We start from the raw sequence: 26916 nt of genomic DNA, 5'->3' as shown, positions 1-26916 counted from the left end.
TGCGGGAACAATGTTATATTGTAATAGATCGGACAACTTCGCACGCTACGAAATGTAAAATGTTTATTTATTTTTAAATATTTATGGGAAAGGGGGTATTTTAAACTTTTAATGGGGGGGGGGCGGGGTTGTAAGGGATTTTTTAATACTTTTAAAACTTTATTTTTTTACACTTTCCCTTTAAAACATGAAATCAATAGATTGCATGTACTGATCTATGCTATGCCATGACATGAAGGGGTTAATGAAGATTGCTCTAATTTGGTTCTGCAATATTTTTCTCTTCTAAGACTGCTATGAATGTGATAGACTGTATCTGATGAAACAGAGCACCATATGCTGCTCTATATAAAGCTCTAGCAGGTCCATATGTTGAAAGGTGGCAGATGCTGGTGTAATGTCAGCTGTATAGCACTGCTAGCTAGAGATGAGCGAACCGGGTTCGGCTTCAAGTCGATCCGAACCCGAACGTTCAGCATTTGATTAGTGGGGGCTGCTGAAGTTGGATAAAGCTCTAAGGTTGTCTGGAAAACATGGATACAGCCAATGACTATATCCATGATTTCCACATAGCCTTAGGGCTTTATCCAAGTTCAGCAGCCACCGCTAATCAAATGCCGAAAGTTCGGGTTCGGATCGATTTGAGCATGCTCCAGGTTCGCTCATCTCTACTGCTAGCCCCATAAACTTTTGGTAGCCAAAAATCACAGTAAAATAAACAACATAATACATCCTATGTAGGGAGATATGATAAGAAATCCAAGCTGTACCTCAGATTTAAAATTGCTATGTATATCTTTAAATCCACAGAACACTGAAGGAAAACCAACCATGGTCATCCCCAAAAGGGTCTGGAATGCACCTGGCTGCAAGCTACCCCACTGTTGGGCAGGTTAGCCCACGGACCAGAAAATCTATGAGCCTAGACATGGGACAACCCTCACAAGCAAACACTAAAAAACTGCTAGGTAGGTCATACTATGCATAGAATATGCCTTTTTAATTGCTTCAGATGGGTGGGTTGTACATATATTTTATATTTGTCTTGTGTATGCTTCAGAAAGGCTCCAGTTTTACTTTAGATTCAGCTATGCTTCATGTTTTAGGTACAAGAAAAAGCTTTGATCATTTAATATCTGACACTAAGGCTCCTAAAAGGCAGGAGATGGAATCTGGTATCACTACACCTCCGAAAATGAGGAGAGTAGCTGAAAATGAATATGATATTGGTGAGTATCATACAAAAAGTGCAAACTAAAATCCCTACAGTAACCCTGTTCTTGTGGTCTCTCAGCCATTACTCATAGTATTCCTATAGTATATTGTTTATATAGTATGTTACTCCGGTTTCTTACCATTGGGCCATTGTTTTCCGCTCCCTTATACAGTATTGCTAATTGTAAAAAGAAGCTTGGTGAATAGCTTCCATTAACTGATAGAATACTCAAAGTCTTGCTTTTTACTTCAATTTCAGACACACCAAGGATATCATCCCCTCAACAGCATCCTCACTTGCGGAAAGTATCTGTCTCAGAGTCGAATGTGCTCTTGGATGAGGAAGTTCTGACTGATCCTAAAACTCAAGCTTTGTTGCTGACCGTGCTTGTAAGACTGTCTTTCTGATTAGAGATTTTGTGGAATTTTTTTTTGTCTGTGGTGCTTTTGTTTTGTATTTCGCTGAGTGATTCTTATTTCATGATTGAATGTATGATGCTGCATGTGTCGTGTAGCTCCACCGTTGCTTAAATAACATGACAGTGTTGTTGCTGCACCTTTTACAAGCCGGATTGATCAGAAAGCGATATTACTGTGAGTGTCATCAGCTAAATTAGTTGAGCAGTCTGTATTCTGTAATTACATTGTAGGGAAAGGTTTCGAGATACTTGTCCATTCACAAAATACAGACTGCTTCAAGGAATTACCTGCATTCTGCTGCTGATGGTTCATTTGTTTTCTTGCCCCTGGCTTGTTTTATTATCTGCTTCAGCTCCACATATTTTATACTTAGTGTCACTTTCGTTTAAATATTTTTGGCAGAAATCAATAGTACAGGCGATTTTAAGAAACTTTTTAATTGGGTTTATTAGCCGAAAAATGCATTTTTATCATGAAAAAGTTTGACGCTCTTTCCCCATTTTCATGGTTTTCTATGGAGAGGGGAGGGGTGGAGGGAGATGAGGGACCAAAATAGGACAACGAAGTGTTAATTTACAGCTACATCACTGGCTACCTCCTCTGAAGTCAGTAAATCCAAAAAAATATCACAGAAAAAAACTCTCACTAATAAATAACAAATAATGCAAATAGTGGAGTGTAGCTAATTAAATCTAAAATGTAGCTTTTATTAATTTAAAGTTAAAATTTAGTTACCAAAAAATAACCAGACAAATATAAAGAGAAGGTATCCTAGGTTAAAAATATCTTACCACTCAACGGTGACTGCTGAATAGATAATACCGGAGCGGTAGTGGACCATACGGGTAGCGTAATCGTCCTGAACCTCAATGGATTCCACCATGAGCTGTTGAGGTCCTCTGGTATGAAGACGGACAAAATAGGGTGCACACTGTATGGGAGATAGGACAGCCGGTCCCTGACACTGTCCTATTGTACCCTAAAAATACTGTCCCTCCAGACAGAGCTCTCGCCCTAATAAGGGCGACTCCGCCACACTCGCTCCTAGAGTCCCTAGTTAAACCCTAATACTCACTAGTGGCTGTGTCCCAATGCATTTCATCTCCCGTTAGGGGAATCATCAGGGGATCAAACAGAAAAAGTGCCACGTACAAAACAACAAAAAGAAGGGTAGGAGCTGCACGTATGGTGCCTGCTACGCGTATGGCGTTCCATGCGCGTAGCAGGCACCATACGCGTAGCAGGCACCATACGTGCAGCTCCTACCCTTCATTTTTGTTGTTTTGTACGTGGCACTTTTTCTGTTTGATCCCCTGATGATTCCCCTAACGGGAGATGAAATGCATTGGGACACAGCCACTAGTGAGTATTAGGGTTTAACTAGGGACTCTAGGAGCGAGTGTGGCGGAGTCGCCCTTATTAGGGCGAGAGCTCTGTCTGGAGGGACAGTATTTTTAGGGTACAATAGGACAGTGTCAGGGATCGGCTGTCCTATCTCCCATACAGTGTGCACCCTATTTTGTCCGTCTTCATACCAGAGGACCTCAACAGCTCATGGTGGAATCCATTGAGGTTCAGGACGATTACGCTACCCGTATGGTCCACTACCTCCTCTGAAGTCAGCACTGACCTCTCTGACCTCTGAATACCGGCTTTCACACAGCTCCCACTGTGTAATTCTTTTGTTCTCTGCTTTCTGCTGCTGACTAATCTCGTTCCTCCCTCCTCCCACCTCCCTTCTCCATAGGTTACACAGGGCTTGACTGATGTAAAAGAGTTGAGATTTCCTGATAATAAGCAGTGAATGAGGGAAAGGAGGGAGGGGGCCTGGGGAAAGTCTTTTTGAATGCAGATAATGGCATATTTGCCTAATAAACCCTAATACAAAGTTTCTTAAAATCGCCTGTACTATTGATTTCTGCAAAAAAAAACAAAAAAAAAAACTGTGACACTTTAAGTAAAAAGTGTGCAAGTGTTGGTGTAGCTTATGCTTACTGCTTTGCATCCCTGATATTACTGTAATAATTGAGGCTTGAACCCTACTTTCTCCCATGTGTTCATATTTGCAGGCTACACTTGTAAAATACACTACAGATGAGTTTGATCAGCGTATCCTTTATGAATACTTAGCTGAAGCCAGTGTGGTCTTCCCCAAAGTGTTTCCTGTAGTGTGAGTATCTTGCTTTTTCAAACACTGTTAGCATCCATTTTATTAATGGTCTAAGCCAGGGGTGTCAGACTCAAATACACTATGGGCCAAAATAAAAAAATTAGACAAAGTCGCTGGCCGACCTTAATATTTATTGAAGAGGGCATGCAACACTCCTGGCACTGTCAGATTAACGTGCAGTGTTCCTGGAACTGTCTGTGGTGTGCATCCCCCAGCACTATGCACTATGATAAATGATAAGATAAATTGCTATGATATGGTTAAAACCCCAACCCCAATGGTTACCCATTATTTTCCCCCAAGCAGTAGGTAATCCCATAACTGTGCCCTATGCAGTAGCCAACCCCTCCAAAAGTGTCCCATATAGTAACCAGCCCTCCCAATATTGCCCCACATAGTAGCTAGCCCTACTATTGGGGCCCCACATAGTAGCCAGCCCTCCCAATGGTGACCCACATAATAGTCACCCCCCTCCCCAAATGTCCGATATATTAGGCAACCCTCCCAGTAGTGCCCCATATAGTAGCCAGCCCTTAATAGTATCTTATATAGAAGCCAGCCCTCCCCAATAGTGTCTTTTATAGAGGCCAGCTCTCCCGAATAGTCTTATATAGAAGCCAGTCCTCTCCAATAGCCTGTTATATAGTAGCCAGCCCTCCCTCATAGTCTTATATAGTAGCCAGCCCTCCCCCATAGTCTCTTATATAGTAGCCAGCCCTCCCCCATAGTCTCATATAGTAGCCAGCCCTCCCCCATAGTCTATTATGGAGTAGCCAGCCCTCCCTCATAGTCTTATATAGTAGCCAGCCCTCCCCCATAGTCTCATATAGTAGCCAGCCCTCACCCATAGTCTGTTATGGAGTAGCCAGCCCTCCCCCATAGTCTCTTATATAGTAGCCAGCCCTCCCCCATAGTCTCTTATATAGTAGCCAGCCCTCCCCCATAGTCTCATATAGTAGCCAGCCCTCCCCATAGTTTTATATAGTAGCCAGCCCTCCCCCATAGTTTCTTATATAGTAGCCAGCCCTCCCCCATAGTCTCTTATATAGTAGCCAGCCCTTCCCAGTAGTCTCATATAGTAGCCAGCCCTCCACCATAGTCTCTTATGAAGTAGCCAGCCCTCCCAAGTCTCGTTTATAGTAGCCAGCCCTCCCCCATAGCCTCTTATGGAGCAGCCAGCCCTCCCCCATAGCCTCTTATGGAGCAGCCAGCCCTCCCCCATAGCCTCTTATGGAGCAGCCAGCCCTCCCCCATAGCCTCTTATGGAGCAGCTTGCCCTCCCCATAGACTCACCCTTCCTGCAACCCCAGTTGGTGCGGGAGGTGCCAGACGCGCGCGAGGACGTCATCGCGTTTCCGGTGCTGGACGCTTCTTACATACTGCGGCCTACAAGATTATAATATGGCAGGTCTGAGCGGCTGTTCAGACCTCCCATATTATAATCTGTGATGTCGGCGGGCCAGAATTAAAAAAAGAGTAAAATAGTGTGGCGGGCCAAAAATAATGGCACCGCGGGCCAGAGTTTGAAATGTCTGGTCTAAGGTATACAAAACGTAAGATTTTATGTTTGATAATTGTAACATAAATTCTTCCTCTAAAGTTACCAAAAGAAATGGACAGGTTTTTAACCCCTTCAAAACAGAGCCATTGGATGCCCAGGTTAAATGAATGCAATGTTCCTCCCTGCCTTCCAAGAGCCATAACGCTTTTTTTTTTCCACCTAGAGGGCTGGTTGGGGTTTCATTTTTTGCACCATGATTTTTCTAGTTTTTATTAATATCATAGTGGTGTAGCAGAAAAATTTTGATCGCTTTTTATACATTTTCTTTCTAATATATAAAATTTTAAAAAATCATCAATCCTGGTGTGTTTGTTTTTTTTTTCTTTTTTATTCATTTATACGGCTCACCGTGCGGGAACAATGATGTTATATGTTAATAGATCAGATAATTCTGCACGCTACTATATGTAATATGTTTGTTTATTTATTTTTTATTTTATTTATTTTTACACCTTTTTTTCACTTTAAACATGCAATCATTAGATTGCATATTTTGATCTATGCTATGCTATAGCATAGCATAGATCAGTGTTATTGGCGATCTATGCATAGAGTCTGCCTGGGAGCAAACTCTATACATAGAACGCCGATCCGACAGGACGGAGGTAAGTGACTTACCCCCGCCCGTCGGCACAAGTGATCGGGACCTCCGCAGCATGGCTGAGTGGGTCCCGATCGCTCAGTGACAGGAGCTTGTTCTGTCACTGAGTACCTTAAACGCCACAATTGCTATAGAGCGTTGCGTTTAAGGGGTTATGGCAAGCAGCTGCGGTATGGCAGCTGCCTGTCATTACCCTCGGCTCCCTGGACTCTAATGTGTGCGGGACCGCTCACATCAAACCCCCTGAAGTCAGGGGGTCATGTACATTCCTACTGCACGGGGTATGTGCAGTAGGAACGTATATATACATGTTACTGACGTGACGGGGTTAAACTGAAACAAACAATTCTAGTTTCGGGTCTTTGCTCCCTTGTATACAGTTCATAATATTGTAGACTTTTAGGCAATGAGGCCATGATCACAAAGGGTTAAAGAAAAGCTGTTTCATTATGTAGAATTTGTTTTGGCTATAAATATTTACTTTTGATTTTCTTTTTCCAGACATAATTTATTGGACTCAAAGATTAACACCTTATTGTCATTATGTCAAGACCCAAATTTACTAAATCCTATACATGGGATTGTGCAAAGTGTGGTGTACCACGAAGAGTCACCGCCGCAGTATCAACCATCTTATTTGCAAAGTAAGTGTTGACAGATTTCTTTCTTGATCTATCATGATCCAAATGCTGGAATGCAGTTGTCCCTTGTTTTCATCATTGGAATACAAACAGTTCCGGCCAGGCTTTATATGGAAATCTGGACTGATCAGCCTTGTGTGTTAGGTGATGTGTGGCCGATGGCTTATTGCAGGAAAGAGCCAAACAAGTGATCCAGCTATTGCACATGTGGCCTGGCCAAACAAGTGACCGAGCCTTGTGAAGGCTCTGTAAACAAGCACAGATCACCGAGATGGATGCTCGTTTATAGATGGGCTTGGGCCATCTAACATAGCCTTAAGTCTGTTCCTTGTGTCTGTATTTTCATATTGGGTTCTCAGGTTTCATGGTAATAGAACACAAGTTGCCTATTTGCCAGCTTGTTCTGTGACAATTAGGCAGAATTCTGTGTTGGACCCAAAAATAAGCTCACATGACCCCCCACCGATCTCAAGAGATAATCAGAAAAATGTGTGAACTTCTGTGAAATTGGCCTTATGCTGCATTTACACGAAACGATTATCGTGCAAATTTGCACGATAACGATCGAATTCGAACGATAATCGGACGTGTAAACGCTGCGAACGATCAAGCGACGAGCGATAAATCGTTCATTTTGATCTTTCAACAAAGTCAAAAAATTTGCAGATTGTTCCGTGTGAACAGTCGTTCGCCGATTTAACCAATGTGTGAGTGAGATGGGCTTTAAGTGATCGCAAAACGAATTTCCGTACGATATATCGTACCGTCTAAACGTTGATCTTTATGGAAAATAAATCGTTACTCCGACATCGTTAATCGTACGATCGGGCGAATTATGCTTGGACATGTTGTCTTCACAGTGCAAACAAAAATGGAATTTCCAGCACTCACGGTAAGAACCTGAGAGCTTTATTTCTGCAGCCCATAAAAAACAGGCTTCAGCAAGACTGACGGTTTCAACTCAGGTGGCCTTTAAGGAGAAGTCCGGCGAAAAACTTTTTTCCCTATCCCCTCCCCACATAAGAAGTTATATAACTTCTCAATGTACACTCATTACTGATTATATCCCCTTACCAGACTTTTCCTGCTGCCTCCAGCTGCCAGAAGTTGCATTCTTCCTCTTTTCTTGCCTATGTCACGTCAAGTCCCTGGTCCCCTGCACCCTGCTGGGTCGTGACGTGCAGCTGGCCACGTCGCGATCCGGGGCATTCCTAAAGCATTCCTCCAAGCCTGTGAGCCTTGGCACGCCTCCCAGCTCATACATATGCTGGCCAGCCAATCAGCACTTCCTGCTTCTGGACCTCCCATTTCTGATCACATGGTACTCAGGGCAGAGAAAACAGCTCTGAAAACCATGTGACCGCTCTGTACCTAGCCAGGAGCAGCGTTTTTATTATGGTGGGCTAGGGTGAGCTGAGGTTGGCAATTCTGTTCCCATCCCCCCTACAGCAACCTACAGCAGTGTTCACTAACAGCAGAAGCAGGGAGATCAGTGCTGGGGTCTGTTCTCAGTATCATCCCTACAGCTATATACACTGAATAGAACACCAGGATCAGTGTGCACTGACTCTGCAGCAGAAGGGAGATCAGTGCTGGGGTCTGTTCTCAGTATCATCGGCAGCTATACACACTGAATAGAACACCAGGATCAGTGTGCACTGACTCTGCAGCAGAAGGGAGATCAGTGCTGGGGTCTGTTCTCAGTATCATCGTCAGCTATATACACTGAATAGAACACCAGGATCAGTGTGCACTGACTCTGCAGCAGAAGGGAGATCAGTGCTGAGGTCTGTTCTCAGTATCATCGTCAGCTATATACACTGAATAGAACAACCTGCAGCAGTGTGTACTGACTCTGCAGCAGCAGGACACCTCCCAGCTTCAGTACTGATAATCAATACTGAATCTGGGAGATGTTCTATTACTCCAAAGTACACAGCTGCAGGTTGTTCTATTCAGTGTATATTACTGACGGGATGATACTGAGAACAGACCCCAACACTGATCTTCCTGCTGCTGCTGTCAGTGCACACTGATCCTCGTGTTCTTTTCAGTGTATATAGATGAGGAGAACACTGACAACAGTACTGATCTCCCTGGTGTCCTTCTGCTGCATTGTGCCTGCCTTACACCTCAATGCAAATCTCTGTTTTTGAATGTACCGAGTATTGCCAAACTCAAAGATGATCTGTTGCTAGCACAAGTACAAGTATATATGTATATACACCAGTGCTAACAACAGCTCATCTTTGAGTTTGGCAATACTTGGTACATTCAAAAACAGAGATTTGCATTGAGGTGTAATCCTAGTCATAATGACTGTGCACGGGGCCGCTCTGTTATCAATCACTGCCTCAGAGTACTGGGGGTGGGTCTGCCAGTTCCCAGTGTGATGCTACTCCATGGGTTTAAAAGAAAAAGGATTACGCCACTGACATTTCCACGCTCGTCTGTTCATGTTAAACCATAGTGATGTACCTAGTGGGACATTCACTGTAAATGTGTGTTACCAAAGTTTGGTTATTGAGTTAGTGTGGGTCTTTCTGTCTTTTTTTTTTTCCAATTCAAATTTTTATTAAGAATTTTTCATATAAGAAAGACAAGTAGACAAGAGGAACATTTTCAGGGAACAAACCAGAGTGTACATTCGACAACTTCGACCGAAAGGGCCGTGGCACGGGAATAATAGTGCAAAAGTATTACAGTAACATCAACATCCAAAATAGTGAATGACAAGCAACTCAAAATCCGGCCCAACGTGGGGGTTTCATAAGCTTGGATATTTAAACAGAGGCCAACACTGAGGGGCCTGTCGGCCGACCCACAAGAACATAAGAGCATATTGCACAAAACAGTAGCTAAAAAACAAAACCATGAGTAAGGAGTAAGAAGGGGGGAGAAATAGAAAGGGTAGGTAGCCAGAGAAGGGGAGGGGGGGGGGGGGGAAGGTGTGTGATCCACGCCTGAGGAGTAAGCAGTGAGTGAACCGCCGGCTTCCCGGATGCCCCACAACATTGGTACCAGCGACAAGGTATGCCTAGAGGCCTACCCGCGACTGAGCGACCTGCTCTAAGGTTGCCCCAGCGCGGCTGACCTATATCTGGGGGAGGCAAGAAAATCCAGCCACGCCGCCCAGGTGGATGTATAGGCAGAGATTTCTTTTGGTGCAGAGGCAAGGAGGTCCTCCATGTGTTGAATGTGTGTGATCTCTTTGAACCACCCCTCCAGTGACGGGACATCCGTGGATCTCCAGTGCCTGGGGATCACGGTCTTGGCTGCCTGTAGTAAATGTCGTGCAAGGGACTTTTTGTATTTTTGTTGGGCCATGGGGAACATGAATAGTAGTACGGATTCAGGAGTGTTGGGAATGTGGACGCCCGTTATTTCAGAGATAATTTGCAGTACCGTCTTCCAGTAAGGCTGGAGACGGGCGCACCCCCACCATATATGGGACATGGTGCCCTGTGCGTCACCACATCTCCAGCACTCGTCCGAAACCGAAGGAAACCACTTATGTAGGACCACAGGGACCCTGTACCACCTTGATGTGATTTTATAGCACGTTTCCTGTGCTTTTGTGGCGATAGTCGCCTTGTGGGTGAGAAAAAAACATCTGGCCCATTGCTCCTCAGTAAAGTGTTGTCTTTCTGTCTTTTATAAGCATGTGTTTCCATACATGGCTGTGTGTGATTTTTAGCAGAAATGTGTTTTTTTATTTTTTATATCTTCCTCTTGTTTTTACGTTGCAGGTTTTGGATTTAATGGGTTGTGGAGGTTTGCTGGTCCCTTCTCAAAGGTATGGTGTCTTTATTCTGGAAAATGCTTCAATGCAAATTATGTAGTGTGCCCCCCCCCCCCCCCCCCAGTTCTGCTAGTGGTGGTGGCGGCTTAATACGCCAAAGGAATGGCCTGACAGGGTACATGTCAGCATAATGATGTCAGGCAATACTACTTATTTGTACAAGCAAGTATATGTAGTAATAAAAAGTCTACTCATTCCACACAAAAGCAAGCTCCCATATAGCTACGCTGCCAGGAAAGTAAAAATAAGTTATGGATTTTAGTTAAAGGGTTACTCCAGTGAAAATCTTTTTCTTTCAAATCAACTGGCTTCAGAAAGTTATATAGATTTGTAGTTTACTTCTATTTAAAAATCTCAAGTCTTCCCATACTTATCAGCTGTTGTATGTCCTGCAGGAAGTGGTGGTTTCTTTTCAGTCTGACACTGCTCTCTGCTGCCACCTCTGTCCGAGACTGGAACTGTCCAGAGCAGCAGCAAATTCCCATAGAAAACCTTTCCTGCTCTAACTTTGGCTTTGGCTGTGCAGGCATAAATGGGAATTGTAGTTGTGTAACAGCTGGAGGGCCTGAGTTTGACACTTGTGCTATAAGTCTGCACAGGTTACATGACACAGAGCCAGGAGAGAATTCACTTAGCGTGTGTTTCTCCCGACTTTTCTAGTAAATGGTTGGGGTAGGAGCATTTTCACCCTGACTGTTATAAATGTTTTAGTGACAGGTACACTTTAGGTCCCAAAAGGGGTTAAGCTTCTTTAGTTTGGCATTGACCTTTAGAGCAGCCAGCCTGGTTACACAGTACCAAAGGTGTGTATATCAGCATTAGTGTTATTGGCAGTATACCAATAGATACAGCAGTGACTGGCTCATACATCTCTATTTGAATCAAATGTTTGGTTTGCTATTTTATCCCATGACTATAGTTATATATGCAGTGAGTAACTTGTACCCATCTTTTTCTTTTTATTCAGCAAACACAAATCCCCGACTACGCAGAGCTCATAGTTAAGTTTCTTGATGCTTTGATTGACAAGTACTTGCCTGTTATTGATGAAGAAGCCAGTGAGGAGTCGCTGCTGACACCTACATCTCCATACCCTCCTGCTGTGCAGAGCCAACTGAGTATTACTGCTAACCTTAACCTATCCAATTCCATGACCTCCCTTGCCACTTCCCAGCATTCCCCAGGTTAGTACACAATCAAAAGTCTATTTGCCCAAAGTGATATCAGACCTTTTACTGATAATCTAATAAAATTGTAGATGCGTCTTCATTTCATAGAGAACTGTTGATTGGCCATTTTATTTAAATGTTAATTCATTGCCTTTACTGACCACGTGTACCCACGGACCATTTTATTGTAGGATCCATGTAGAGTTTGTGCCAAGATTCACACTGAGGAAGCAAGAAATCATATATCACGAACTGTAATTTTTTTTTTCTTCAGAAGCCTAAAACAAGAAAAATAAGTGAATGTTTTTGTTTTCAATATCTAAATGGAAGTGTTTTATTTTTACTAAGGAACAAATAGTGAACCTACACATTAAACCTTGTCCCTCACTATTTAACACAGATACATTGCATCCTGGGTCACCTCCTATACCATATTCCAGAGCTGTATCCAGAATTCTGCAGCCTTCAGACCTGAAATCTCCAGAATCACATGGCTATGAGCTTCTCCTGGGCACCACACCTTGAATGATCCAAACGTTTGACATGTTTCTACCTCATGTCAAACTTTTGTTTATGACAGTGACATAAGGGTGCCTGTCACTATGGATTTCTCCCTAGATCAGCCTGCAGTTCCATCTGACGCCAGAAGATCGAGTCCTCATGGATACATCCCACGACTGGCGAGTTCCGTCCTATTAATTGGGCTTCTGGCGTCAGCTGCAACTTCACGCTGATCTAGTGGAAGAACCATAGTGACCAGGATGCTTTAGTCTGCACAGAGCCTGTTCTGGAGATTAACATACTGTGGACTGTTATATTGTTATTTAATGTCACTATTTACTTGACATGATTAACTTTTTGTTGTATTGAAAGTAGATGATCTACCAAATGGCTTCAACATTTTTCCCTTAGAATAGTCCCCTGTCTTCTTTTTATGTGTAGTATAACCACCTTGTAGTGCCAGGTAACACTTTTTCATTCTTTCATGCACCATTTGTTAAATATACAGGTTGTACATGGTATTGTTGAGTCTCATCCATGTATCTTTTTTTTCTTTTTTCTTCTTCCTTTTTTATGTATACCATTATTCATGTTCTTTTATTTTTTATTTTTTTTTTACTTCCCTATCATTCTGTGTCTGAAGCTTCTCTGCCTTGCTCTAAATCCGCAGTTTTCATGCCGCCACTCCCTCATCAAGGTACTTCCTTTCCACCTATATGCACGAGTTCATGGTCATGTGCAAAGGCTTTGAGCGCTTGGCATGAGCATTTGTGTACTAACTTTATAACCCCTGGGACGAGTGCATATTGATGGCTTTTGTGTGAGAGGTGAAGGTTATAGACGTGTTAAATGATTCCTAAACGTCAGTCCTTTGTTTTGTTAATGCCAGTGATATTGCTCTGATAATGAGTTGTGTTTTAGCACAAGGTGGTTGTTTTAAAACATATAATATATTGCTTTCTAAGGTTTTTTTTTTACTCTGGGAAATAAAGAATTTTGTCAGGTTATAGGTAAATGCCAAAACTCATCCGGTAATAATAAAGAGCTTCTGGTGATCTGCTGAATTCAGAAAGGCCATAACTTCAATCTTCTTTTTCACCTTTATTTTTCATAGTGGTGTTCACAGGTCACTGGCTTTTCTAATGTTAGAGCATTGGCTGCAACTAGAAATGAGCGATTTGCTCATCTAAACAACGCAAAGTGCTTTGTTTGACCATCAAGCTGGCTGGCTGTCAGCACTGCTCCGCTCCTCCCAGGATGCTGGAAAAGCTGGCTCCAGTCCTGGGAAACTTCTATTTTCCCAGGATTTGGATCCAGCTTTTTCCCGACACCTTGGGTGGAGCGGCAGAGAGCGGAGCAGCAGTGACAGCCAGCCAACTTGATGAACAAAACGATGGCACTTGGCGCTTTGCTTCGTTTAGATGAACGATTCACTCATCTTTACTTGCAACCTATTATATTACTCAAATGTATTTAAAATAAAATGTTCTCTATGTACATCTCCTCTGCAGACCAATGAGTTTTAATCATTACAGGCCTCCTGGTTACCTATTTTAAAATCTGAATGATGGTTTGTTTTTTTATTTGCCTCTGTATTGTCAGTATTAATAATCATATTTTGTCAGGGTTATTCTTCATCCATATTATGCCCCTTTGCCTAGTCACAAATGGGCAAATAACATAAAAACTGACTGCAGTATTATTCAGGCTATGGTGATTTCTGCAGGAAAAATGCGCTGCGCAACCTGTTGGCGCTATACAAATAAATATTATTATCAATAACAAATAACAATAGAACATTATATTATTATCTACTCCATAGTCTCATATAGAAACTTAATTGGGTTGAATTGTGACTCTGCTTGACTGTTTTATATACCTCAGGCAGTTCTTGTGATAGTTTGTCTTCTGCATCACATTATTGTTGACTGTTTTATTGCTTACATCACAATGCAGAACAACTTATGCTTTGTACCAACTGAACCAGCAGGGAGAGGCAGCACGAACATTGAGTACCGTTCACACCACATTTGTGTATCCTGTTTTAAACATCCTGGATAGTTTATTTTTAAACAACCAACATCATTTTGAGATCATCTGTCTAATTTTTTTTATCAGTTTGCATCTGCTGGTAATGATAGCTGGCAAGGAGACACATGGTACCTGTCATATAATCACCTGTGCTTTTGTTATAGGAAAATGCTTTTACTCTCTAGTGCAAAGTGTCAGAGACTTTCCTGGGCTCCTGAAGTGCTTGTCAATTCCAGCCTAATTGACATATATGATGCATGATTTGAAAGCAGGACTTAGCTTACAGCCGACTGTCAATCAAGCAGGGATAGAGAGGGGGGGGGGGGAAGATGTTTCTGCCCTCAGCACTTTAGGGGTTCAGGAAAGCCTCTTTGACAGTTTGCACCCGAGAGTAAAAGCATTTTCTATGTTTTATAAGCACAGGCAGCAGCTAAATGAAAGGTTCCATGTGTTTCCATGCATCCTTGATCTAACAGCTGTCTAAGGGCTTATTCCCACATCCCGCATTCAATGGAAGCTACGGACAGGGAAGCCCTGTAATGAACGGACTCCTGTATCAATATGATGCCAGGAGTGGCAGTGTTTGAATCTTGGCTGCACTGTAGTGACAGTCGCGTGGCTGCTTCGGGACGCGGAAATAAGCCCTTACAGTGTTAGCAATTTGGAATTTGAATATGAGCTGACAATTTCACTTTAAAGTTTTAATAGTCAGTTGCAAGTTTTATTAGGCAAAGATGTCAGATAGGATGGTGCAACAGTATGTGTACCCTGTAGCATCTCGTTGCCATAGGTTTGTTTTTGTACAAAAATATGATCCTGTTTCTAACAGGAAAGACAAAAAAAACTAATAACACTTTTGATCAGCATTAACCTGCAGTTGATAAAATATTACTTTTTACTCAAACAAGCACCATGACGTATGATATAAATAAGGTATGAAAACTGCAAAATCTACCCTTTACACCTGTGTAGAGATATCAGAATACAAAAAGGCGGTGTCACTTTAAACACTGTGGACACCTTGAACACCTTTTTGTTTTTCCTTGCTTTGTTCTATGGAGCAAAAAAAAAAAAACAACAACTTTGAGGGTGTTCATTAGAGATGACTGAACGTGCCTAAAGTTTACACGAGCCTGAACGATTCACATTCGCTGGCTGGAAAAGGAGTTTTGATAAAATAAGTGATGTGGAAGCCAAATAGTTGCAGAATTTTTGTGCAAATCACCGTAAAGTGAAAATTGGTGACAAATGTACACAACAAAGCAGTGTAAATGCATTGATAAATTCCCTGTTTTTTCCATAGGTCTTCATTAACAATTTTGCTTTGTTTCACCTACTAGTTGCTTCTACACTTGACACAGCTTATATGATTCTCCTCCACTGACTGCCTTGTATCTGTTCTCCCCTCTCTCCATCCAGCGTGAGCTGCCCTCCAAGAAATCCCCCTCCGTCTACAGTCATCACTTGTGTGTAACCCCCTCTCCCTCCCTCCCTGCTGCTGTCTCTACACTGACAGTACAAAGTACATCTAATGGATTTATCTCATCTTTCTCTGTGTAACCATTAAATGGCAGCAAATCTTTTAGGAAGTTTTTTTTTAATAAAAAATATTTAGAAAGTTCATTTTGCATTCTGAAAACTAAACATAAAACTTTTATGAAGTGTCCATAGCCTTTGTATCAGAAATGGATGAATCTAGCATTGCAAAATAGATGCAAAGCAGGTTTCCTGTCAATTATGCTCAGTGTGGTACACATTTATCGATAATACCTGAAACTTTATAGATTTGATCTAATTTCTGCAAATATTTCATTACACCCTAGGCCCTGCCTTAAAGGGGTTATCCAGTGCTACAAAAACATGGCCACTTTCTTCAGGGACAGCACCACTCTTGTCTCCAGTTTGGGTGTAGGTTTTGTAACTCTGTTCCATTAAAGTGAATGGAGCTTTATTGCAAACCACACCTGACCTGGAGACCAAGAGTGGTGCTGTCTCTGGAAGGAAGTGGCCTTGTTTTTGTAGTGCTGGATAACTGCTTTAAAGACCCCTTTACACAGGCCTAATATTGCTATTAAGCACTCCGAGGAATGCTAAATTGCCTATGTAAAAGTGCCAGAGATCAACCGACAACCAAGCAAGCCCCTGCTAGTCTGCTGAAAATCGTTATTGGCCACAATATATTTAAATGGCCGTGCAAAAGATGCAGCAATCGTTCATGCGGCCTGGTCACTCGAACAATTGGCGCTCATGTGCGTCCATGGTCAGATGCATAACACTGTCTAAAAGGACACATACAGCTTCTTCCACTTCCATGGGCTACAACAAGATTTAGTGGTGGTCTTTATGTGAGACATTTATGGGAATCTAGCGTGTCTACCATAAGTGTCACATAGGTATGAGTTCCAGAAGAGTAATCTCTGTGTATTGCGGGAATTGGGTTTGCCTGCCTCTTGGTTTACCAGTCTCTGGGAATCCTCATGGACAAAGTCTGTGCACTGTTATACTTAGTGCAGGTATCAGCAGTCAACGTGCATGCACTCTGCTTGGAATGCTCAGATTTACTTAAGGAGCCATTATAGAAAGATGATGTGCTTGTTATATAAGTGCATGGATTTTGGGTTCATTTGTTGTAAACTCTCTTGTGCATTGTTTGTTGGTTGTAACAAAACAAGATATGTAACATCTAAAGCAGTTTTTATGGCCAGTAGTTTTTTTTTTTTATATTTATATAATTTACACAGGACTGCAGATAGAGAATTTAGAGAGTCTTCACCTTCAATCTTCAGATTGTCATGAAAATGTCAGCCCACTTTTCACTGTTGTGTTCTTTGAGGAGACGTGTAATAATTGTAACTATATATGCTTATCTGAAATTCTTTAATATTTTAAGAAAACTTACTTTCCTAAATGTCTAGCTTTTCACAGTTATGTAAAGTAACAAGCACAAGATCATTAGTACACAATGGAATACTTAACACAGAATAGTAAATTTACCCTTGCTGTCCTGTTCTCTACTTCAGGAATTGACAAAGAGAACGTGGAACTGTCCCCCACCACCGGCCACTCCAACAGCGGTAGAACGCGCCATGGTTCAGCGAGCCAAGTGCAAAAGCAGAGAAGTGCTGGCAGCTTCAAACGTCACAGCATCAAAAAGATTGTGTGAAGATTTTTTTAATTACCCTTTTTATTTATTTTACAGTTCCTTTTCTAAAACAGACTTACCTAAGCGGCCAGCCCTCCACTGGCTCCGCGCACAATATGATGCTGCACTTAATTTTTTTAACGTTCCCATGCAGTCAGCCATGTCGCCAGAAGATCAACACATTGAAAACTTTGCTTGAACTCAACACCATTTGGTTTCCTCAGCCTTTCCTTGTTTTTTTTGTTTTCCTGTTTTGTTTTGGGTTTTTTTTCCATTCTTAAAGGGAACCATGGTCACAAGCATATCAACAACTTGTGAATTTCAGAATGAAGGATTTTGTAATTTTGATAATGGTGGCCCAGCCTTTACTGCATTAACTGTTCAAACATTAGTGGCATTTTCATGAGTCTCTTTGCCTTGTCTTTTTTATTACTGTTTGTGTTTGTTTCTGTTTTGCATTTAACAAATTGTTATAGCTAATCCTTTCTAGTGGCTTTGGTGGGAAAATAATCAGATTTAAACTCCTCCCCTTTGAAATCACTTTTAGCTGTGGATTTTTTTTTACCTATTTGCTTAAAATTAACTTCCCAGTCAGGATTTTTTTCCCTTTTTTTGTGTGTACTAAGGTACTGTATAAGCAAATATGAGTAGGTGTATAAGAGGGGCCACCATACCAATTAGATTTCTGGGTACTTGCAATAAATTTCTCAAATTTAATTATATTTTTATTCCTATAAAAATATATAGATATATATTCCAAACATTGTTGTTTGCGCTGTTAAAGTATTGAAGCATTTCTTTCATCCTAAATGCACCAGTGATTTCTGTCCTTAAAATGCACTATTTCTAAAAGGCAGAATGTATTCTGAAATAGAATAATTTGAAATGTTATGTAAATATATGTTTGTATTAATTTGACAAAAAAAAACTGTGTCGTTTTCAAGGTGAAATTGTGGTAAGTAAATTGCTTCCATCTGAGTAGTATAAGGGCTTTAACTGCTTTCTGCTTGACGATCGTTTCCTTAACCCTTCCAGAGAGGTGTTAAAAGAACTCTTGCACTTAGGGGCATAATCTTTTGTGAAAGATGTATGCCTTCACTAGGATTGGGGCATAACTTGCAATGGTTAAAAAGTAAACATTCACCCTTTGCCATGGTGCACTGTTTTGTGCAATGTTAAAATACTAAGAAAAAAAAAAATATATAAAAATACTGAGGCCTTGTGTGAGGTCCTAATTTAACGGTACATTTAAACTGACAGAATCCTCCAAACTGTGTCAGGGAGGAGCAGCATTGTGAAACCCTTGGTGCACTTCAGCCATTTTTAAGGAGCAGTCACGTACTGTAATATGTAGAAATCTGTAATCGTATTAGATAAATGCTATTTAAAAATCCTTCTATTTCTTATTGGTATATAGAATGTCAAATCTGCTGCAAAGATTTATAATACTAATGCTGACATATAAAATGTAGGAACATAAAAATAGACTTGACAGCCCCATCCCCTCCAAGAGGCCAATTCATGTTTTCCCTATAATCAGAATTGTGGGCAAATCTTTTTTTTTTTTTTTTTTTTTTCTTTTCTCCATATTAACTGATCGGAATGGGGTCATACTGAACACATGTTTTCTCACTGTGACATATTAATTCTGTCTTAGTGTGTAGTATTTACAGTGACTGACTAATCGTTTGATACTGTCTTGCCAAGATGAGGCGATTGCAGAACAGGGCTTTAGACACTTATCCAGTATATTCTTAACTCAGAGGAAAATTTATCCTTTTGACGGTTCTGAGCAAAAGGGAAAGACATCTAGGTGCTTGCTTTTAGGGCTCAAATATATTAACTGCTGAACATATGTATAAATGAAACAAAAAAAATGAATTGATGCTCTTCTACAACATAGATCTTGGTCTGAGGACCGAGAATGGCTTTAAGATAAAAGTATAATTCTATGTAATAAGACTATAGAGTGATTTAAGTGTATTTCAGTAAATCAAATTCCACAGCTAAACTAATATAATAATGGTACAAATACGTGTTGGGAATTTAAGTATAGCACATACTCTGCATTTATTCACATTAAAAGGTGTTAAGTCACAGATGTAAATAGGCTCTAAACCCCCCCCCCCCCACTTTTGTGATTTATTTTTTCTTTTATACAGTCCTGGAAAAAAAAACCTGTGGACAGAAACCTATTATGCAAACAGTCTGCCAAAATCCCACTGTACTTAAGTTTAGCTATTTCACAAGTAAGGGTGTTCTTAAGCGGGTCTTGTGAGCTGGACATCCCAGGTGCACACATATCCTTTGTGTTTGACTATCATTATGGAGTGATAGATCTTAATGGCCCAATGTAGTGTGAAAGAACTGAATATGCATGTCAGAGATGTGTACTGTTGTGTGGTCATGACCTATGTGCGGCAACCTGTTACTGATCAGATTCTACAAGATCAATAGTAACCTGCCAGTGCTAGCTTAAATTCATACATCTGTCCTGTCTGATTTATGTCCCCCACCACTTTAACTTCTACAGACTTTGGATTGTCAGTAGGATTCTCGAAAAATATTGTTTGTCCCCTTCGTGTTTTCTACTTCTATTTAGTTTGTGCATTGAAGTGACCATTCTGCATCAGCAGCAAACTGTGTTTTATATTGCACAGCCCATCACAGCAGCTGCAGTATCTGAACTCTAGCGGAATGGATAAGAGGGTTATCCAGATGGTGACCACCCTTTCCAATAGCTTCAAAAATTAAACCTTTTTTTTTGGAAACGCGAGCATAAACACTCGTAATAGTGGATAGGAAATAGGATTTGGCTGAAGTTTAAAAAAAAATCTAATTAGACCCCGAGCTTGACCACACATTGTAGAATCTCTGAGGTGTATATTTTGTTCATCATATCTGTGTTTGCAAACCTGGATAATGTCCAATTCTCCCAATGCTGGGTGTGGGAAGTCTGTATGATATTATGGTTGAGTTTTAGGATCTTTCCCTCCTCTTAAGCATGTGGTATCCAATGTTATGCAACCGACTTCCACAAAAAGTCACTTTTAAGTGTTAGCGACATTACTTTTTTTAATGCAGTACATTCATCTGTAAATATTTTTTGTGTAAAATTTGACAGAAAAGTATATTTACTACACTGTAAATACATGTGACAATATATTGTATTATTTTGCTTTTTTGTAAAGCAGTTAGTTGCTGTACATGTATAACATACAAAATTTGATTATTCTAGTGTTAGTAATTGTTAACTTCTCTCCTTCCTGCTGTTGAGTATGTCATTTAAATGAAAAAAAAAATGATGCTGTGTACTACAAACTCACTGTGTATGATATATTCTTTCCTTTCAGGCCATACGATTTCAAATGTTCCTTTACTCACTATCCTGTTAATATTGTAAGCAAGTGTATGCCAGCAGGAATAAAACTGCCACCGCCAGCTAAACTGGCACCTAGATACAATTAGCAGATATGATTTATCATAACTGTTACCTACCCAATGTTCCCTCATGTATGTACATCCCTTTTTTGAAGTAAAATGTAAATTCAACCTGCTTTCTTGTGTGTTTGTGTCTTTGTTACTTTTAGGCTCTGATCACATTGGTATTGTGGCTTCCATGTTGCACTTGCTCTAGAAATCTTTAATTGCTTTACTTGCTTTTTTTTAACTGAAATAAAGAGAAACCCAACACGAAGATGTAAAGAACAAGGTTCTCCCCTCATGTAGAGGCGATTTCCCCCCCCCCCCATTTTTGCTGCATAGCAGATTTACTGATTTATTAACCCTACTGCATTCTATATGGCTAATGTGTGTAGAAGGCGCACGGAGCAGAGTCTATAAATTGTCATCTGGGTAGTTAGGAGTTTTGTGTCACTCATTTCAGGGTTCTAATATATCATTGCACGCTGAGGTGTGCCTGTGTGGCTATCATAATAGGTGTCCTATTGTAGCCCAAGGGTAACCAACAGTTGGACAGTTCACTGCAATGAGTATATTATATATGTGACAGTGAATAGAATAAGTAATTGCACAGTAAAACCCCTAAGAAGTCTAAAAATGGAATGAACCTCTTAAGAACCCATAACTAGAGATGAGCGAATTTACCATAATAGTGAAACGCTTTGTTATGTCTGCAATCTGCTCATCAGCCAGCTGCCTTCTAACTCAGTGCCCCTCCTCCCTGGGTGCTGGAAAAAACGGTTTCCAGTCCTGGGAAACTTTTTCCAGTTTCCAGGACTGGATCCAGCTTTTCCAAGCACCTGAGGAGGAGGGGCACTAAGTTATGGGGCAGCTGGCTGATGAGGGATAATGAATCTCTTTCCTTTCTTATTACTGTAAATTCATTGATCTCTACCCATGACATACTGGTACATCATTGGGTCCAGGACTTCTTTGAAGCAAGCCCAGGAGATGTTTTTTAGCAGCCAGATCTTCACCGTCAGTGATGGGCAGCAATCACGCTGCCATCTGGAGTTAACCCCTTAAATGCTGACACTTGTGTCAGTGACTGGAGCGGTTCCTGTCACTGGCTGATCGGGACCCTTGCAGTGTGAATGACTTGACAAATTGACTAATGTAATCAACCTAGTGATTGCTGGTAATAGTCCCCTGGGGGACTTAAATAAAAAGTTTAAAAAAAAAAAAAAAAGTTTGGACTAAGGGCCCTATTCCACTGGACGATTATCGTTCAGATTATCGTTAAATCGTTCGAATCTAAACGATAATCGTTCGGTTGAAATGCAGTTAACGATTAACGACCGAACGAGAAATCGTTGATCGCTTTAAAAGACCTGGACCTATTTTTATCGTTGCTCGTTCGCAAATCGTTCGCGTTGAATAAGACATCGTTCGGTCGTTCACAATAGATACGAATGCAATAGCGAATAAATATAGCGAAGAAAAAACGATCGCAATTACGATCATAAGTAACGATTATCGTTCAATGGAAATGAGTGAACGTTTTCAGGTCTTTCGCAATAGTGGTCGTTTGAGATCGTTAATCGTTAATGATATGCAAACGATAATCGTTTGGTGGAATAGGGCCCTAAGGACCTCCCCCAATAAAAAACACTTGACTGGGCTGTCAGTTATTGAAGGTGTGTGATCACTAGTGTACTCAACACTAGTTAGGAACTGTTCCTAGACTGGTGCTTATTAGAAAAAAATAAGTTCCCTGAAATTAGCCGTTCCTAATACCTTACACAATCATCCTTACTAGAGAGTCAATATACAGTATTAACAAAGCGAAGCGCTTCATTGCGATAGGCTTGTCAGGCTGCTGGCTTTGAACCCCGTGCCGCTCTGTTCCGGGTGCCGGGGAAAGAAGTGTCATGGAGTTCAAAGCCAGCAGCCTGACAAGCCAACAGCCGTTCATAATGAAGTTAATACTGTATATTCACTAAACTGTAATCCTTAACCAGCTGCAGACAAACTTTGTCTAACGGTACAAACACACACACCGTATACGCAGCAGATCTGCAGCAGATTTGATGGTGCAGATTTGATGCTCTGTTCAGTTAGTTACATCCAATCTGCTGCGTATCGCAGCAGAAAATACGCAGCGTATACGGTGTGTGTGTGTTTGTACCCTAAAGGTGGACAAGATAAAAGACATGGTAAATTGCAAGTGAAATAAAATACGGACAGCTAGAAGCACAGTGGTGCTACCAACAACTAGAGTGCAGTGGCACTGAAAAGATAAGGGCTTCTGTAAAGAGAAAAATATAGAATTTGATTGTGTATTTGCCATGAGAGTGGCAACTGCATAATTTTAGTTGGGAATTGTACACTGCCATCCCCACTGTTGACCTATGTTGATCATATCTGTCAGATGATAGATTGTATTGCCAATTTTTCTGTAATCTACACTAAACTACTTGCCATCTGTCAGTTAACTGTCTGCATTTGTTTTGCTTGGCTATAGCACATAGTGTCTAGGTCACCTCCCACGCACACTTCAATAAACTGACTGTACAGCACTCTACTACTCTTGGCTTATGAAAGACACTTTGTTCTGAATCTAGTCCAATAAATGTATAATAATAATAATAGTAGTAATAATAATAAATAATAAAAATCAGTTGTGGGTTTAAATCTCAGTGTAAACCAGTGAAGGGGAGACTGAAGAAATCCTGCATCTGGTACAAGATCCGTTTATATTAATATTTATATTAATAATAAAGTTTAAAAACCGCTGATTTACTATAATCCTTATACCTAGTGTAAACCTAGACGTGCCACTCTATGGATGTTGGAAATGTATCTTAACGTGTGTATATAATAAATTCAGCACATCTTTAGAAAACTTTATACTATTAGTTGACTTGCATTAATTTTGCACCACATTTTGTAACACTGAGGGAGATTTATCAAACTGGTGTAAAGTATAATTAGCTCAGTTGCCCCTAGCAACCAGATTGCCCCTTTTCATTTTCCAGAAAATGTAAAAAAAAAAAAAAAAATACGGAGTGACTATTAGGCACAGTAACAGGAACAAAGATCAAATACACGAACAGCAGCAGTAATCAAGTATAGTAACAGGAGCAACGATCTGGTACAGCAACGGGAAGGCATGACTATCAGATACAGTAATAAGGGATAATGGGATACTATTAGGTATAGCAACAGGAGTCAGGGTAGATTATCATGTCGCAGACATGTGGTACTTTGGTGTTTTCTCTGTGCTGATTCTTTTTATTAAGGAGAACACACCTTCCCTGGAATTAAGGAGCCTAGGCCAACCACTAAGAAACAACCACATAGCATTATTCCACCACCAACAAACTGTACAGCTGGCATAATGCAGCCAGGCAGGTAACATTCTTTTGCATTCATCCAACCCAGACTTATCCATCAGACTACTAGATGGGGAAAAGTGATTTATCACTCCACCAAAAATGTTTTCAGTGTTCAACAGCCCAGCGGCTGCATGCTTTCCACCACTCCAGCTGGCGTTTGGCATGGTGCTTGATGTATGCAGCAACTGGGTCCCAGAAACCCATGCCATGGAGCTCCCAGCTTACATTTTTTGGGCTGATTGTAATGCCAGATTAGGCTTAGAACCTTTCAGTTACTGATTCAGCAGAGCACTGGAGAATCCTATACACTATGTCCATCAGCGCTCAGCAATAGAGATGAGCGAACCGGGTTCGAGTCAGAGTCGATCCGAACCCGAACGTTTGGTATTTGATTAGCTGGGGCTGCTGAACTTGGATAAAGCTCTGAGGTTGTCTGGAAAACATGGATACAGCTAATGACTATATCCATGATTTCCACATAGCCTTAGGGCTTTATCCAAGTTCAGCAGCCACCGCTAATCAAATGCCAAAAGTTCCGGTTCGGATCGACTCTAGAATGCTCGAGGTTCGCTCATCTCTACTCAGCAACCTTGCTGTATAACTTGTGAGTTTCTGTGGTTCTTGAATGTCTCCACTTTTCAATAACACCACTCAATTGATGGAAGAAATTTCAAGAACTGAATGCTGAATTCTGGAATTCAGTAAGATATTGGACAAATGTTTGTATGGGCAACTGGATCAGTTACGGGCCAGGTGGAGGTGGGATACTGCTATGGACTGGTATTGTTAACCCCTTAGTGACACATGCTGTACATGTACACATGTAACTATAATACTATGAGGCTACCCCAGGAGCTGAGCTCACTTCATATTGGTAGCTGGTGCTCACAGTCACAGGCGATCACGCTGACATCTGCCATTAACCCCTTAAATGCCACAATAGATTAAGATGACAAATGTGTCAGTGACCAATCTCAGTCACACTAATTGTCTCTGCTCCTAGACTCTGTTCAGGCAGACTCTACTAGTACAGGGCTGAACTCAGTGATCAATGCTACACAATAGCACAGCAATGACCAGTATAAGCAGTCTTGAAACTAAAATAGTGTGCAGAAATGTCTGAGCTTTTAAAACATAGAAATATTGTTCCTGTGCGGTGAATGGCATAAATGAAAAAAAGGAGGAAAAAAAAAAACTGGGTTGTTGATTTTCTTTTTTGTTAGATCATTGCCCTGAAATAAAGGCTTCCTGCTTTTTGGTTGTGTTGGATGCATACATTGGGGGAAGGGGGGCTAGGCTAACTACTAGTGGAGATGCCTAGCATGGGGAAGATATCTACTGGTAGGGTAGCTAACAGGGAAGATGCCTAACCTAGGGGGGGGGGGCGGGGAAGATAACTACCGGGCGACATTACCTACATGGAGAATACTACATACTAGGGGGCTTACTATTGGAGATTACCTACAGGGGGTTGCCTACCTGCAAGGGAGATTAGCTACATGTGTGATACTACCTATTGGGGGCCTACCTGCACAGAGAGGCCTGACTACTATGTGGGTGTACAGAGGGATCAAACTACTATGTGGGAGCACAAGGAGGGGGGTCTAACTACTGTATAGGGGCACAAGAGGGACCTAACTACTACATGAGGGGAGGGCACAGAGGGGCCTATAGGGGTGTGGATATGGAGACTGAAGACTTTTTTTTTTTTTTTTTGCTTTAATAAAGTTTTATCACTTTGTAATATAACTTCATTAAAATAAATGCATAGTGTAATCTACCATTCAACTTCCCTTGAGTGGCAGCAGTTTGGAGGCAACACAGGCATCTCTCTTGCACCCTTCAGTTCCTGATCCCCTGTTCTGCTCAAGTGTTGATGCACAGCGCTATACAGAGCAGGGTCCCTTTTTTCTCATGCACTGTATATTCTGTAAATTCTATAGATTAATAAAGTTGGCACAGAGAGGGTAAGTATAGACCTCCTGCTTAAGTTACCCATTGACATCGCATAGTCACCTGCGGAGGTCCCAATTGGACACTTGACAGATGCAACACCTGCCAGTCATACATTTCAATTCCACAATCTTGTTAAAGATTAGCAGCAGCAGAGGTCTGCTAAACATTGTAGCCGACCCCCAGTGTCTATGGAGTGGGCTCAGGAGGGGTTAAATGCCTCTGCCTCTATACAGTTAAATAGCTGGCATGGGCGATTACTCCGTGACAGCTATTTGAAGTTAGCAGTGCTGGACAGGCTGAACTGCTGCAGTTAGAGGGCGGCATGCAGAGAACATGGCAGGCACTCATCTTGCCCCCTGCCATGTTCACTGCAGTATACTGTATGTTGAGCCACACTATTGCCCAGCTCAGCCATTCCATCGGCTAGGTCAGGACATCTGCAGCATTGGAGATCCCGAAGCGCCGATCCGGCAGTGAAGAGGCACAGGGGCGGTGAATACTCTTCGTTATTTTTCTTCCATGCCCCTGCTCCCCGAAGACCGGATTTAAACATAAAGTATCAAAAACTAGGGAATCCGGGTGTTGAATTTATTTCAGGCACCTAATAGCAGTACCTATAGTTCGGTGCATCATGAATAACTAGTAACCCTTTTTTGGGGAGGATAATCAATTTTTTTTCTAGTATTCTTTTTCTTGCTAATATTAGACTTATGCTATTCTGCGTGCAGATAACAATATATTCTGTGGGTCATTCGGATTAAAGCGATGCCAAATTTGTGTGTGTATATATATATATATATATATATATATATCATTTTTATTTTTTTAACATTTTGACACAAAAGAAACAATTTTCCAGAAAAAAAAATACAAAACCTGTCACCCAATTCCAGGAATCTAAGTGTTT

At 41.2% G+C, this 26916-nt stretch overlaps 1 protein-coding gene across 7 annotated transcripts in view; it reads left to right on the top strand.

Moving 5' to 3' along the window:
- NF1 (neurofibromin 1) overlaps positions 1-20810 on the top strand; it is a 144501-nt gene extending 123691 nt beyond the window's left edge. For 3 of the 7 annotated variants that reach the window (XM_069971123.1, XM_069971120.1, XM_069971121.1), the window contains 8 exons: positions 811-968; positions 1107-1229; positions 1475-1605; positions 3705-3805; positions 6469-6611; positions 10358-10404; positions 11378-11594; positions 17132-20810. In XM_069971123.1, the coding sequence (XP_069827224.1) occupies positions 811-968; positions 1107-1229; positions 1475-1605; positions 3705-3805; positions 6469-6611; positions 10358-10404; positions 11378-11594; positions 17132-17274 (1063 nt within the window). In that variant the 3' untranslated portion in view covers positions 17275-20810. Of the gene's footprint in view, positions 1-810; positions 969-1088; positions 1230-1474; positions 1606-3704; positions 3806-6468; positions 6612-10357; positions 10405-11377; positions 11595-11770; positions 12248-12723; positions 12778-17131 lie in introns of those variants that run through there. The other 4 variants (XM_069971118.1, XM_069971117.1, XM_069971119.1 and 1 more) reach the window with 3 other exon arrangements.
- Positions 20811-26916: the final 6106 nt, after the last annotated feature.

The sequence above is a fragment of the Dendropsophus ebraccatus genome, chromosome 5, assembly GCF_027789765.1.
Source record: "Dendropsophus ebraccatus isolate aDenEbr1 chromosome 5, aDenEbr1.pat, whole genome shotgun sequence".
Taxonomy (NCBI): Eukaryota; Metazoa; Chordata; class Amphibia; order Anura; family Hylidae; genus Dendropsophus; species Dendropsophus ebraccatus.
This window is presented reverse-complemented; position numbering and strand designations above follow the sequence as displayed.